The 17,063-nt window shown below is 43.6% G+C and overlaps 1 protein-coding gene across 2 annotated transcripts in view; it reads right to left on the bottom strand.

Moving 5' to 3' along the window:
- Nucleotides 1–12,540, bottom strand: part of GRAMD1B (GRAM domain containing 1B) — a 348,949-nt gene extending 336,409 nt beyond the window's left edge. For both annotated transcript variants that reach the window (XM_089681630.1, XM_089681631.1), the window contains exon 1: nt 12,035–12,540. In XM_089681630.1, the coding sequence (XP_089537756.1) occupies nt 12,035–12,402 (368 nt within the window). In that variant the 5' untranslated portion in view covers nt 12,403–12,540. The remainder of the gene's footprint in view (nt 1–12,034) is intronic.
- Between the last annotated feature and the right edge of the window lie 4,523 nt (nt 12,541–17,063).

The following is a 17,063-nucleotide window of genomic DNA, read 5'->3' as shown; positions in this document are numbered from 1 at the left end:
TTTAAAAATTGTCCTATTTGATTAGGGGCTTGACTGTTTAGGGATATTGACTGTTGTGTGGTGGTCTTTCTTTGGGGCGGATCCACCTCCCGCCTGGCGAAATACACTCTTCACCTTACGGTGGATTTTTCAGGCATACTACTGGGCGGCTGTCCTAGTTACAGTCAGATGGTGGTTTTTGAGATCAAGGGAGAATGCCACAGTCTGTTTGGAAGCTGCCCTGCTGGGTTCACTCATGGAGCTGGCCAATTTAGTGTACAGGGTTCCTCGGGTTTATTTCTCCCTCACTCTTCCCACTAAATCCACGCTTAGAGTGTAGAATATGGCTAGATTAAGCTTTGTTCAACCCAATCAATGGTCTCCTTATAATCCTCTTTGGGACAATCCCTCCTAGCCACACTATAGGCTCATCCCAGATCCGTCAGTCTGGGCCCGTCATGGTATCAAAATGCTTAGAGATATTATGCCCTTTGGAGTACTCTTGTCCTTCCGAGAGCTTTTTGATAGGTTCCATTTGCCCCGTTAGATGTACTTTCTCTACTGCCAGCTGAGACATGCAGCTAGATCCTAGCTTCCTGAACCACCTGTATTGGATACTGACACACTTGAAGATCTCCATTTGCAGGAGTCTCTCTCTAAGCCACTTTCTGCACTCTGTTCTGCTTTACTCAGGGTAAGTTCCCCTAAAATAGATAAACTCTGAGAATATTGGAGTACTGATATCCTAACCTTGGATAGGGAGTCCTGGAAGGAGAGCTTTGAGCATTGTTCCAAGTTGGTGATTTCCCCGAGGGACAAATTGATTCAAACCAAGTTCCTGCATAGGGTGTATTATACGCCTCAGAGGTTGCAGAGAATCTTTTCACAGAGATACCCAGACTGTAGTAGGTGTCACATGTCTATGGGTACTTTCTTGTTTTGGTCCTGTCCCAGGATAGTACAGTTTTGGACTGAGATGATTAACCTAATCAACACTCGTCTACAGTTGTCTCTACCATGCTCATGTGAATGGGCTCTCCTAGTGATACAGGACAATGAACAGAGACCCAGGTACACCAAACTGTTGATATCCTATCTATTGTATTATGCAAAGAAGGGAATTCTCTGTAAGTGGACCTCCCTGTCTCCTCCCACATTAACATCATGGAAAACTGCAATTAATACTGTGCTACCCATGCACAAATTAACTTGTATTAACAGGAATTGTCTAGATAAATATGACAAGATCTGGAAGCCAAGGGGTCCTTGTGTATTCCCCCCGTGATGCATTCTTATGCTATGTTTTTGCTGCCTTCTTTTATCTAGTTATCCTCCCTAAATATGTTCTAAGTCATTTTGGAGGTACTTATCCTGTGTTTATTGCACTTGGCTTTCACGTTTTTGGCTCTGTATGTTTTGTCATGCTACAGCTATGTATTTGTGATTACTTTGCAGTATTTGTACCATTGATACAAACAAAGAGCAAAACCGGTTGCTAAAATTGTAAAGATTGCATAGATTTTGGCTGTGTAGAGTAAGTGTGGTAGTACACCATGTAGTAGGCGGTGCAGGATTACTCAAACTATGGTCACTGCTGCATGATAGATTTGTCACAAATTACAACTTCTTTGGTGACAATTTCGCACAGAATGTCCCTGTCACAATTCCTCACCATGCACAACCAATAATTTATTTGGCCTAATGTGTAAAGCGAACAAAAACAACTGAAAATAGTGCATTGTCCCATTAGTAATGCCATTAGGGGAAAAAAGGCAATTTTATCACAATCTTTTTTTTTTTTGCTTGTGGGAGATTCAGCACACTGGACAATTGTAACCTATAGTATATAGTTTTCAGCTGCCTAGTGAGATAAGCCTGACTGTAGTAATGAGTAAGGGACAGCAACAGGTACACTGAATACAGAATGCAAGTTTGTAAGAAAGACCTACTAGGATAATTGGAAAACCAAACATACTTATTACAAAATACCGGTAGTTATTCTTTTCTGGTGATTGATTTTCTTTGGGTCTGAAGTGAATCTGTCCCAATGTTATTTAGCAATGCAAGAAGCATCAGGTGGAAGATTTTTAGATCCCCCAGAAAGGGAAGCTGAAAGCGCTATTAAACCCAAAACCAAAATTTTTATATATTGCAGCTTATCAATCCTTAGATGTTGCAGCTGCATTAGTCTTCTATTTTAAGGCTTTTTTCCCCTCAGTTGTCACGTAGTGGTCTGGCCAGTAACACACTTCCTGTATTAGAGTGCCCCCCACTCTGGATGAAGGTGCACAGGAGGCATATTTTGGACAGCAGCATTGACAGTCTGGGGGGAGGGGAGTATTAGATGGACTATCAGATTTAGGTATACTAAAAAATTTAAGTCAAACTCCAGCTAATACTTCACAATCAGTTACAGCAAACGTTTTCTTTTGTGATAAAGGATTTACATAAATAAAAGCTGATCATTGTAAGCACTCCTGTCAGTGGTTAATGGTTAACGCTCTTAACTGATACATTTGCAGGACAGCTTGTTCTGTTGAAAAATAAACAGACTTACTGGCCAGATCACCAGATACAAAAGGAAAGAAAGCCTAAAAAAGAAAAGAAATGCAGCCATCACATCTTAGAGACGTTAAGGTGCAAAATAAAATATTTTGCTTTTGGGTTTAATACGGCTTTAACATTCATGCTGTCCAGTGATTTATGTGCCACTGAATGCATATGGAAACTGCGGTCATAGTAGTGCACTTGTAAAAAGAAAGTCCTGGGCGTAACCAGGGGCGGATTGACAACTCATGGGGCTCCCGGGCAATAGGGGATCATGGGGCCCCTGTGTCCTTGCCCAAACTCAAAAAAGCCTATGAAAAAGGTACCAGGGGCATCTAATGGGGCCCCCTACTGACCCCGGGCCCGAGTTTCCAAATGGTCAGTCTGGGCGTAGCACTTTTTTAGTGTCCGCAGGCTTAGATTGACAAATGCAGCCTACTTTTGACATCAGTTTGAGAAACGTCTGTTATCATTCAGAGTTACAGGCGCAGTGGACCTGCATTTGAGCTCCTTCACACCACGTTTGCATTGTCATAGACATGTATAGGAAGGGAAGCTATTCTCAGTGGAACAAAAAACCCCTTCAAACGTCTGACCCTTATTTTCACCAACTTAATTTTGTGAGCCAAAGTTTTGGAAAATCCACTACCTTCCTCTGGTCCGATTACAGTACACATTGGAAAGCAAGAAGGCTATAAATATCCCAAAAAAAGCTTGTCCTGAAAAAAATGAACTCTGCACAAATAAATAAAAAGTATCACGTACAGTTCTCCACTGTGCTGTGCCACATCAAAATCAGACAATAGCAGCTCCCATCTAACAAAAACTTCTCATAAGAACAGTGAGAGGAAGATGAAAGATGTAAGACAGAGGGAGGAAGAGAACAAGGGGACAAAAAGGAAACAGAAAAGACAGCGACATCAAAAGGGAAGGCAGTGTAAGTTGGAACTAAAAAACCATAATAACCACAACCAATAGAACCAACGGCTGTCCAAAAAGGATGAGTTTTATTTGTATAAAAAGACTCTGGAGGGGCCATTAAAATATATGTGAGAACCCTTAGCTTGTAAAGCAGGGGCAGGCAACCTTATAGTGGTGGAGATCTACCTGAACAACATGGGAGAAGACAAAGATCACCAGACACAGTGTCGCCTCCTCACACCTGATTTAACCCTCTACCAGGGACGAACAGACAACTCATGGGGCCCCCGGGCAATAGGGGATCATGGGGCCCGTGTCCTTGCCCAAACTCAAAAAAGCCTATGAAAAAGGTACCAGGGGCATCTCATGGGGCCCCCTACTGACCCCGGGCCCTTGGGCAGTGCCCGAGTTTCCAAATGGTCAGTCCGCCCCTGCGTACTACCATGTCGCAATCGAGCGCATTGCACGGCAATCATGGGTTTAAATCAGTTGATGTGTAAGCAACATTTCCCCTCCTCACTCCTTCCCAAACACACTCAGATAGCTTTTCGGAGGAGCAGCAGTGCCTGCTGCACTTGTGAAAGAGCCCTTAGTTGCATTCGACAGCAGCACCCTTAGGGCTCATTCACATGTAAGTTTGGGAGTGGTAAAACCCTACGGTTGATTTGTTATTTTACCGCCCCCCAATTCCTACCTCCTTTTGCGGAGTCTGAGCCCCCTATAAGGCTGCTTTCACACTGATGTGTTGTGGTTTATCTGCACTGCGGGTACAACACAGTGCATCTGTGACTTTTCTGGGTTTGCTGCGCTTTGCCATAGACTTCTATTATATCCTGCAGATGTGGTGCACTTTCTGAAAGCGCACCAAAACTCTTGCATTCAGGAGTTTTGGTGTCCTTTCAGAAAGGGCACCAAATCCGCAGGATATAATAGAAGTCTATGGCTAAGCACAGCAAATCCACAGGAAAGCTGTAGGCACACTGCACTGCACCCGCAGTGTGGGGAAAATCTCTGCGCATCAGTGTGAAAGCAGCTTTATACTATTATGCCCAGTGCATTGCTTCACACTGACCTGAAGATCTCTTTCCTGCTGCTGGCACCACTCTGGAGACTGCTAGCCGGGATAAGAGGTGGAGTGCAGTTGGAATCACTACGCATGGGACAGGAGCCGGCACTACAGAGGAGGCATCGTCTTATGCGGCTCCTGCTCCCTACTACAGCTCCAACTTTACAAGTAGTCCCTCTGCACTGCATGCTGTTTGATGCTCTGGGATGGTGGGTCAGCAAGCCCAGACCGCGATCTACCAGTCACCTGGCCGCGATCCACTGGTTGCTGACTCCCGTTGTAAAGCAACCCATTCAGATTAAAACAGAAATTAAAGGCAAAACGTGTGTGTGTGTGTATATATATATATATATATATATATATATATATATATATATATATAAAAATTCTAAATACTTTTTTTTTGTTCTCAGCTCTAAGTCGTTTAGAGGTCTGGGGGTGGAGAAACAGCAGTACACTGATCTTCTCAGAGAATGGTTGTGCAGGGGGGCATGTCAGCACAAGTCATGGCCATTGTAGGACAGGCAGGCCATTCTCCAAGCACAGCCAGGAAATGGACCACGCTGGGATGGGTGTGCTCTCATGCCTAGTGTGGTCAGTCTGAAACAGAAAAGCAGAGGGACTGGCAGGAACACCAGGGCTTTTACACAAAGGAAACAATACAAAGACAACAGGAGACTTTTTAACACAAGTACATGTACAACAGACACATGTTAGGAATATGAAATGTTGGGGTAGCTTATACTTTAACCACTTAAATACCGGGCACTTTCACCCCTTCCTGCCCAGGTCAATTTTCAGCTTTTAGTCCTGTCACAATTCGAATGACAACTACTCACACTGTACCCAAATGAAATTTGTGTAATTTTTTTGAGACATTTCTTTTGATAATTAATCATAATTTTGATAATTAATCACCACTGGGATTTTTTTGTGTGTTTGCTAAACAAAAACGGCCAAATATTTTGAAAAAAAAAACAAAACATTTTGATTAGTTTCTGTTATGAAATTTTGCAAATAAGTAATTTTTCTTCTTCAATGAACTGTGCTGATGAGGCTGCACTGACAAGCTGCACTGATGAGCACCGATGAGGATGCACTAATGAGACTGCACTAATAGGCACTGACAAGCTGCACTGATGGACACTGATTGGCACTAGTAAGACTGCACTCATAATTAGGACACTGATGATCAGTGCCCCAATTATCAGTGTAAAGGTTTCTTGTCAGAAATGCCAGTTACCGGCTCCCCTTTCCGTACGCTATGAGGAGGAAAAGACTGCCGATAACCAGCAAGTCCGTTTACAATGTGATCAGCTGTGACTGGACACAGCTGATCAAATGGTAAATGGCAGCTGTGATTGGTCCTTTATCGCGATCTGTAATCAGCTGTGTTCGAAGGACACAGAGGTTACAGAGCGCGCCCAAAGTTCTCCCCCAGGCATGCAGGGGGGCAGGGTTCTCGGAGGACCAGGGGTGGACTGACAACTCATGGGGCCCCCGGCCAATAGGGGATCATGGGGACCCTGTGTCCTTGCCCACACTCAAAAATGCCTATAAAAAAAAGGTACCAGGGGCATCTCATGGGACCCCTACTGACCCCGGGCCCGCGGGCAGTGCCCGAGTTTCCAAATGGTCAGTCCGCCCCTGGTGCTAAGTAATTTGTATGGGATTTGGTAATAAGAAAAGCATTAAAAAAAGATCTCCCACAGCCAGCAGCAATAGAGCTCCCCCTCAACAATAATAGATTCCCAGCCCCCCGCAACAATATGTTCCACCAGCAACAATGGACCCTGACAACAAAAGACCACCCAGCAGCAACAACAGATCTCCCAGCAGCCAACATCAATAGACTCTTTATAAGCCAGCAACAATAGACCATTTCCTCAACAGTAGATCCCTTCTAGCAACAACAGATCCCCCATCAGCAACAACAGACCCCCCCCAGTGATCCCCAAGCAGCAGGGTTCTCGGAGGACCAGGGGCGGACTGACAACTCATGGGGCCCCCGGGCAATAGTGGATCATGGGGCCCCTGTGTCCTTGCCCACACTCAAAAAAGCCTATAAAAAAGGTACCAGGGGCATTTCATGGGGCCCCCTACTGACCCCGGGCCCTCGGGCAGTGCCCGAGTGCTCGAATGGTCAATCCACCCCCAGGGAGGACATCAATATATTGGAATTCATGGTACGCGCATGTTGCCCATAGATGTGCAAATGAGTAGACCAAGATGAAGCCACTGCCTCTCAGGTGGGAAATTCAGGCACACTCAGTAAACAGCCAATGGTCTTGTATACATAATATTAAAAGAGAGGAACCAACTTCCCAATGGGAAACCATCCAGACCCAATGTAAGTAAGTCACCATAAAGACAGCATAAGTCAAGGTAGTCAAGGCACACAAATTCCAAAGAGGGGGCTCTTGAAAAGTATCTTAGACGCAAACTCCTTTCACTTCAATCCAGCCTGTACTCAGTTTCTCTTCTTTATTTTCACACAAAGTCCATGACTACATATTTAACGGTTGTACATGATTTGTCAGGATATGGACATATAACACACCCAGTCTGGGTTTCCCTCCCCCCATATTATAGAAACAGAGAAGAGTGACTGAAAAGAAGACTAAGTGGTCTATTGAGTCTGCCCCATTTTTTTTTATTATATATGTTTTTTTATATCTGAATATAGATCTATGTTTGTCCTAAGCACGTTTGGATCCACTAAGCGTTGACGGACTCACAACCTCTGCTGGAAGTCTATTCCAAGTATCAACTACTCTTTCAGTAAAGTATCACTTTATCAAGGTGTTCCTAATAGTAAGACTGGGTGGAAGAGCTTCTTGTTTTTAGTTTATTAACACTGAAAATCCTTGCCTTATTTTTCCATCTTTACATTAGTGGCAGTCTAACATAAACCTAATATAATGAAAAGAAGCTACAAAAGGATTATACTGCAGCTCAAATCTCAGTAGCGTGTTTCTTCATCACACCAACAAAGCAACATTACCAACACTGACATTTATACGTATTGTGGAGAAGGAAGGCTGCAGAGAGCAGATGACAGGCGGCATGGTCAGAATGTGTGTAAACACTGCTTAGGGTCAGATCATATTACACTGGCATGATGTGACTGAACTGCCATTAGCAGCATTCAGACTATTATGTCAGTTATCATCTGTACTAATAGCATCCCATAATATGAATACCCTATATTTCACAGGCCACTTAAAGCGGTATTAAACCCAAAGCAAAAAATGTAATGTATTGCAGTTTACCATTCATTAGATGTGGTGGCTGGATTAGTTTTCTTGTTTTAATCTTTTTCTTTCTGTTTTCACCTGGTGATCGGAAAGTAATACACCTCCTGTATTAGAGGGCCCCCACTCCGGATGAAGGAGAAACAGACACCTTTGGACAGCAGCATTGTAAAGTCTGGGAGAAGAGTATTAGATATCAGCACAGTGGCTAAATGGTTAGCACTTCTGCCTGGCAGTACTAGGATCATTGGTTTGAATCCCAATCACAGCACCACCTGCCTGGAGTTTGCATGTTCTCCCTGTGCCTGTGTGGGTTTCCTTCAGTCTTTCCTCCCACACTCCAAAGCCATACTGGTAGGTTGTCTCCTGGCTAAACTGGCACTAGTATGTATGATTGTGAGTTAGCGACCTTAAATTGTACACTCCTTAATGGCAGGGACAGATGATAATGTAATATATATACAGTATATATATATATATATATATATATATACACACACACACAGGGCTTAAAATTTAAAGTCCTGAGCTATTAGCCAGGCCTTAGAGTTACTCGCCACCAACAAACACACACAAACAGAGACACCTGTACACACACACACACACACACACACACACACACACACACACACACACAGACACATGTATACACACACAGGCACGTACAGACATGCATACACACAGATAAATGTACATACACAGAAATACACACGCACAGACGCACAGACACATGTACATACATACACACACAAACACATGTGCATGCACACAAACACATGTACAATCGTACATGCAGACACACACATGTACACATACACCCCCCCATAAAAAGTTGCAGTACTTCGTTGTTCACTCACAGAGCCTGGTACTGCACTCTAGGGGGAGGCAGAGAGCACAGCACACACTCCTTGCTTTGCTTTCACTGCGCTCAGCTATTGAGCAGTCTGACGGCTCCCAGTGCCAATGACAGATCCGGCCTGAGCTCCGCCTGCTCAGCAAGACGGCCCTGGGGGGGGGGGGGGGGACACTCGCCACCACCATAATTTCCACTTGCAGGCGCGTGGAAATTTCAAGCCCTTATATATATATATATATGGCACGCTATAAGTAATAAATAAAATAGATACTAGCAGATTTAAGCTGGTCAAAGATTGTTCCTTTTTTTTCCCTCAAAAGAAAAAAAAATTAATGGATTCCCCCAGCCACACAATTAAGGTGGATAGGGTAATCCTCCCTGCTGCACAATTTTATTCTGACATGAGGGACTGCTCTGCTGACAGAATACGCTGAGCAAGAATTTTTAGAAAACTTCTCCCTAGTGGGAACAGCCATAGATGAATCAAAATTTAGCTGGTCCTTAACGAATTGGTCAAATTCAGTTCATCTATGGCCAAACTAACAAATTGAAGCCAATCTCCAGCTAACACTTTTTAAGCAGTTACAGCAACAGTTTTGCTCTTTGTGGAATAATCGCTTTACATAAATAAAAGTTGATCATTGTAAGCACCCCGTCAGTGGTAAATGGCTTGCCTCAACCCTCTAACTGCTACATCTGCAGGACAGCAGACTTCCTGGCCTGATCACCAGGTGAAAATAAAGGAAGGAAAGCCTAAAATAAGAAAACGAATGTAGCTGTCACATCTAAGAATTGGTAAGCTGCAATATAACAAATGGTTGCTTTTGGGTTTAATTCTCCTTTGAGGTGTCTGGCTATAAAATATAACTCTGAACGTCTGAAAACTAAAACAGGTTTCACTGTGTAAAAAACTAGCCACACTTGTTACTTTCCAAGATCCACAACCATGTGGTGTGAGAGGCCACCAAGTCATCCAGAAGAAGTAAAAACAAGTTGCTGCATTCAACTTTCACCGGGTCAATCAAATGAGAACATGGCCCAGGCCTCTGACGGGGCTGCCCTCAACCAAAACCAAGGTACCCCTTGGGGACAGACCCAGAGTTGAAGATCTGTGGGTATAAAGTGTAATGAGAGCGCAAAGCAAACCGTCTAGTGTAGGATATTCAAGTCCAAAGTCTTTTAATACTGACATTATTTCTAAACAAGAAAATGCATTTCAGGGGTTCAAGGATCCTCTTATTCCCCACCTCTTATAGGTAGCACGGAGGGCTCCAGTATAGCATGGCTTTATGGACTTACCAATCCTGGATATCTTTTCATACAGCAAATATTTCAAGTGGCATTAAACCCTAAACCAAAGATGTAATATTTTGCAGCTTAGCAATTCTTAGATTTGCTGGCTGCATTAGTTTTCTTTTCTTTGGCTTTTTTCCCTCTCTGTTTTCACTTGGTGATCTGGCCAGTGACGCCACTCTAGATGAAGGAGCACAGGAAGCACAGCAGACAGCAGCATTGTCAGTCTGGGGGAAGGTAATGTTAAATGTACTAGCAGATTTGAATATAATAACTAATTGAGACCAAACTTCAGCTCACACTTTATAAGCAGTTACAGCAACATTTTTTTTCCTTTTGGGATAAAGAGTTTACATGAATAAATAAAAGCTGATTGTTTTAAATCACCCCTGCCAGTGGTAAATGGATTGTCTGAACTGATACATTCTGCTAGAGAGCTTGTGCTTTTAAAACACATCAGACTTGCTGGCTGGATCACCAGATGAAAATAGAAGAAAAAAAGCCTAAAAAGGAAACTAATGCAGTCATCACATGTAATAATTGGTAAGTTGCAGTATAATAAATGTTTGTTTTTGGGTTTAGTACTGCTTTAATCCTAGTTAGCAAGCAAGTCCTCCAAACTACCTATACCCAGGGGCGGACTGACCATTTGGAAACTCGGGCACTGCCCGAGGGCCCGGGGTCAGTAGGGGGCCCCATGAGATGCCCCTGGTACCTTTTTCATAGGCTTTTTTGAGTTTGAGCAAGGACACAGGGGCCCCATGATCCCCTATTGCCCTTGGGCCCCATGAGTTGTCAGTCCGTCCCTGCCTATACCATTCAAGCCCTGAAGAAGGAAGAGACCATGAAAAGTTATGGCTGTTTTAGGTTTTCTTGTCTTGAATGAATAAGACCTTGGATTCCTAGACTGCTCTCATAAGACTTTATACAGATGAATGCAAGCCATCCAGACAGGCGTACTGATTTTGGTACATTTTGGTGACCTATAAAATCAAAACTAAAACAAGCCATCCAGACAGACGTACGGATTTTGGTACATTTTAGTGACCAGTAAAATCAAAACTAAAACAAAATGTGGTCACCACAAAACCATGGTCTTTCTGCGATTATACATGAGGCCCATATTCTGAAGTATAAAAAATATTGATATGCATATAAGATGGCCAATAAGAGTCCACTGCCTTGGAGACCGCACCATGTGGATTGCCCCTAAGCAGTGCGTAAAACTTTCAGTGCTTCCTTGGGACTGCAGTGGTTATCAAAGTGCCTAGTTGCCAAGGAAACAAAAATCCCTAAATTAGCATCCACAGCAGGAGAGTTGTTTCCTGGCGATCTCCTCCAGGGAAGCCGTAGAAAGGCCAAGGAGGCACAGCGAGACAGAACTTATAACAAGGCAGGAGAAAACTATGAATAGAACTCCCTTGTATAACCTGTATATTAAAGGTACCTTTTGTATATATACCCCGGCGGCTACCTGCACACTAATATCAAAAATCCATTATAAGGGAACAGCACACAGATATACACTCACCGGCCACTTTATTAGGTACGCCTGTTCCATTGCTTGGTGACACAAATTGCTAATCAGCCAATCACGTGGCAGCAACTCAATGCATTTAGGCATCTAAACATGGTAAAGAGGATTGGCTGAAATTCAAACTGAGCATCAGAATGGGGAAGAAAGGGGGTTTAAGTGACTTTGAAAGTGGCATGGTTGTTAGTGCCAGGCGGGCTGGTCTGAGTATTTAAAAAACTGATGATCTACTGGGATTTTCATGCACAACCATTTCTAGGGTGTACAGAGAATGGTCCAAAAGAGAGAAAATATCCAGTTGTGTAGAGGAAAATGCCTTGTTGATGTCAGAGGAGAATGGGCAGACTGGTTTGAGATGATAGAAAGGCAACAGTAACTCATGTCAATATGGACCAAAATCTTTGCGTAATCTTTCCAACACCTTGTTGAATCTATGCCACGAAGAATGATGGCAGTTCTGAAGGCAAAAGGGGGTTCAACCCGGCATTAGCAAGGCGGACCTAATAATGTGGCCGGTGAGTGTATGTTACCATGGATCAGTGTGCATAATACAAAGTATGGTTAGTTACTAATAAAGTACTTACCTACTCTTGCTGTTCACAGTAACTTCTATTTCACTACCATCCTTATCCGATGTGGTACCCCAATTATTTAGCCTGAGGCCTTGGCGCCTGGGGGATGTGCTGGGAGTTGAAGAGTTGGAAACAGCGCTGTCCTCATCGCTGGATGGAGTAATCTCAATAGATGGCAGTTGTAGATATTCCAGATTCCCGGTGTATTCTGTGGTGTCGGCACACTCTCGGTTTCTCGGAGTCTTCGAACGCCTCATTTTAAAGCGCCGCCGACGCTGGCTGGGAGTGTTGCTGCTGCTTGTGGCAGAGGTACTGTCCGACAGATTCGGGATCTGCAGCTCTGGGATCTGAAGCATCTCATTTAAATCGCCAGCCAACATGATCAAACTCCGAGGCAAACCAGAGCCAACGCCGAGGACCAATCGCACAAGTTTCCGGGTTAACCCACTACAAGAGTGACAGGAAGCCTCTTGCTACAGCTGTTAGCCTCCTCTGATCACAAACCTCTCCTTCCGAACTGTCCCCAGTCGTGTTTTCATGTAGCTCTGCTTTCTAATCGGCCTCTGGAGAGATCCTGCAGGGGGAGAGAGAAAAGAGAAATTAAACAGATTTTTAGCACCCAACGCTGAAAGGACATAGCTGTGAGCAGACGAGGGATGAAACGGCGACATACATACAGCATTTTAAGGACACAGAAGTGGTGACAGAAATAGGAAGGGGGGGAGAGGTTGTGTTTGTGTAGATCAGACACCAAAGGCAAAAGCGGCAGCAGCTGCTGGTGTAACCCAAGCTCTCATGTAGCTGGAGACCTGACACAGGAAAACTGTGCACACAAGAGATGTAACTTAGATAGGCAGTAACTTTACACACCTGCTATTGTACCGGCGATTACAGGGACACAGAATACACTTGGAGCAGGCTGCAACGTACAAAAGTACAAATAAATCACTGAGATCCAGATAAGATGCAGAGTTAGAGGAGAAACGAATGAGGATTGACAGCAAAATCCAGCATAGATCTTCTGAGTCTGCACCTGACTGGTGGTAGCACCTCAGCGTCAAATATCATCACTTCACAAGGATATCTCATACAATGCTGAGAAACAGAATGTAACAAGGCCTCCCCCTAGTGAGGGATGATGTTGTCTGCAGAAATAGTTGTGGTTGGACTCGAGTCATAGCACTGAGAAACCTCATATTTATTTATTTATTTCAGGTACTTATATAGTGCCATCAGTTTACACAGCAGGGGCGGACTGACCATTTGGAAACTCGGGCACTGCCCAAGGGCCTGGGGTCAGTAGGGGCCCCATGAGATGCCTCTGGTACCTTTTTCATAGGCTTTTTTGAGTTTGGGCAAGGACACAGGGGCCCCTCAATCCCCTATTGCCTGGGGGCCCCATGAGTTGTCAGTCCGCCCCTGGTTTACACAGCGCTTTACATATATATATATTGTATATTCACATCAGTCCCTAACCCTCAAGGGGCGTACAATCTAAGGTCCCTAACCCTCAAGGGGCGTACAATCTAAGGTCCCTAACCCTCAAGGGGCGTACAATCTAAGGTCCCTAACCCTCAAGGGGCGTACAATCTAAGGTCCCTAACCCTCAAGGGGCGTACAATCTAAGGTCCCTAACCCTCAAGGGGCGTACAATCTAAGGTCCCTAACCCTCAAGGGGCGTACAATCTAAGGTCCCTAACTCACATTCATACATACACATACTAGGGACAATTTAGACAGGAGCCAATTCACCTACCAGCATGTCTTTGGAGTGTGGGAGGAAACTGGAGTACCCAGGAAACCCACGCATGCACAGGGAGAACATGCAAACTCCAGGCAGGTGGTGCCGGGGTTGGGATTCGAACCAATGACCCCAGTACTGCCAGGCGGAAGTGCTAACCACTTAGCCACTGTGCAGCCCATCATATGCACACCAATATCACCATCTTTTAGCTCCACGGAAAGAAAAACATTATATAGTACATGGTGGTCAGGGTACTATAAGTTTGGTTTAATAAAGGCAAATAGACTGTGCACTTTGCAAGAGCTTAGTAAATGAGATGAAGCTCTTCTTACTTCCATCATCCAATCATGTGCAAGCAAAATTAATGTTTTTTGGTTTTTTTTTTCTTTGCATGTGATTGGGTATTCTTTGCAAATGAATCTACTTCAATTACTAAGCTATGGATCTCCTAGATTGTAAGCTCTAAAAGCCGGCCCTCTGTTTCCTCTTCTACCAAATTGTATTGTAATCTACCTTTATTTTGTAAAGCGCTGCGAAAATTGTTGGCACTATATAAATCTTGTATAATAGTGCAAAGTGCACAGTCTATTTGCCTTTAGTAAAACCACCCCTATAAGTTATAAGTTCCAACATTTTAACCACTTGCCCTCTGGAAGATTTAACTCCCTTCGTGACCAGGCCATTTTTTGTTAAATGGCACTGCGCTTCTTTAACTGACAATTGTGCTGTCATGCAACACTGTAGACAAATTAAATTTATATAATTTTTTCACACAAATAGAGCTTTCTTTTGGTGGTATTTGATCACCACTTTTTTTTTTTTTTTGCGATATATATATATCTATAAAGAAAAGATCGAAAATATAAAAAAAAAACCCCTAAAAAACCCCAATAGTTTAAACTTTTTGTTGTAAAACATATCCAAAAAATAAAATTAAAAATAGAAAATGTCTTCATACATTTAGGCCAAAATGTATTCTGCTACATGTGTTTGTTAAAAAAAAAGTCCCAATGAGTGTAGGTTAACTGGTCTGTGTGAAAATCATAGTATCTGCAAACAAAGGTATATACACTGGAATTATTTATTTATTTTTTATACTAGTTATGGCGGCAATCAGCGACTTCTACCGGGACTGTGATAGTACGCTCGGCATTCTGACACTAATTGACACTGGATGGGAACTAACTGACACTGACATCTCCAGTGACACTGCTTTGCAGGGAGATAAAAACCAACACGTCCAGCAGGCCGATCACCGGGTGACTGACATCTACAGGAGCCACTGACAGCGTGGGTAGGCGGGCGCACATGTCCCCTACTCGGAAATGAAGAATCATGTATATATACTTGATTTTGAACAAAGCATCTGCCCTGCAACTGCTATAGTGCGGTCGGCAAGCAGTTAAATGCTTTCCAGATAATATATTTTATATTATAAGGCCCAGGGGCGGACTGACAACTCATGGGGCCCCCGGGCAATAGGGGATCATGGGGCCCCTGTGTCCTTGGCCAAACTCAAAAAAGCATATGAAAAAGGAACCAGGGGCATCTCATGGGGCCCCCTACTGACCCTGGGCCCACGGGCAGTGCCCGAGTTTCCAAATGGTCAGTCCGCCCCTGATAAGGCCCCTTTCACACGGGCGAACCGATTATGTCTTCCTTTCTGTTTTTCAGGCGGACCTGATCAAACCCTCCACTGCCCTCTATGGAGCGATGGATGTAAACGAACGTTTCTGTTTACACCTGCCTGCATCCGATCCGTTAAAACAGACGGATGTTGGATAAATTCCCCATCATTCTAATGGATCAGATTGGATGACAGTCTGTCTCCCTGTCCGTTTACAACAGACACTCCACAGATGAAAGCAGGCTGTGTCTATGTCCACTTTGCACAAGCAGAGCAGACACGGACCTTTCATCCGCCTGCTCAGCGGGGATCAACAGACAGATCCCCCGCTGGCAGAGTCGTGTGAAAGGGACATAACAGTTTGATGATTATATTCAAGCTACTATATAGCTAATTATTACATTTCCCAAACTGGATAATACTGTATTAAATGTTTTACTCCAGTACATTTTCAGATTGCCAGTATGGTGCAATTACCATGAATCTGTAACATGCAAAGGTTTTGCCTGTCCCGGGCTGTTGTGAAATATCTTGTGTATTCATTTCTCTATTGTACTGGCAGTGTAGGATCAGGTATCATCAAAGTGGTATTAAACCCAAAAACATACTATATTGCAGCTTACCTATCATTGGATGTGATGGCTGCATTAGGTTTTATTTAGGCTTTTTTCAACTTTTATTTCACTAAGCAATGCAGCCTGCAACTCATTTCCTGTCTTAGGGTGTCTGCAGATCCTTGGACGGTAGCATTGTTAGTCTTGGGGGAGGGTAGTGTTAGGCTGACCGAAGATGCCCCCTTTTTTTTTGATTAGCCAGAGGGCCAACAAATAAAAAAAAACACAACAGAAGCACTTTTACATAAACCAATAGATAATGGGGTTGATTTACTAAAACTGGAGAGTGCAATTCTGCACAGAAACCAATCAGCTTACAGGTTTGATTGTCAAAGCTTAATTGAACAAGCTGATGTTAGCAACTGATTGGCTACCATGCGCTGCACCAGATTCTGAGTGCTCCAGTTTTAGTAAATCAACCCCAATATGTCCCGATGAGAGCGGACACTCAACTCACTCACACAGGTGTGGAAACCATTGACACATAGTTATGAATAGGTTAAGGGCAGCGTGCATGATACGCTTATCAATGAGTTAATAGCAATCCTAAATGACTCCAATGATAAATGGCTACGCACTTGGTACCTGGCTTGATCGTTTTCCATCCCACCCCTTTTTTTTCTCCTTCCGTCCCCCCCCCTTCTTTCCACCCCCTGGTTCCCCACCCTGCCTTGCCCATTTCATTAAACCCTTCTTAATCATTCTCCCTCCCCTTCTACCATTCCAAACATTCTAGTCTTTCTTTTCTCCTTCTTTACTAAACCCACCCCTTGGACGACACCTTTTTAATTACATGGGAGGCACCTTTTTTTTTTCACCAATACCCAAGACGTAACCAAACTGAGTAAGCTTCAACCCGCCTTCAAATAGATATCGGTTTATGGGTCTTATGATATTGCTTCAGTTGCATCACGGACTAATCCTTACCAGTTTGTAGATATTCTAAAACAGCCAGGTTGAATGGCACACTTCATTCAGTGTTTATACCAGAATTATGGATAACTAATGGTGTCTTAAATAATCCAATGGGATCTCACACATATTGGGGACCAGAGG

This window comes from Staurois parvus, unplaced genomic scaffold (assembly GCF_062004578.1).
Source record: "Staurois parvus isolate SC_StPar_1 unplaced genomic scaffold, SC_StPar_1.0 ptg000274l, whole genome shotgun sequence".
NCBI classification, from domain to species: domain Eukaryota; kingdom Metazoa; phylum Chordata; class Amphibia; order Anura; family Ranidae; genus Staurois; species Staurois parvus.
The sequence above is the reverse complement of the archived record's forward strand: the minus strand, read 5'-3'. Positions and strand labels throughout refer to the sequence as shown.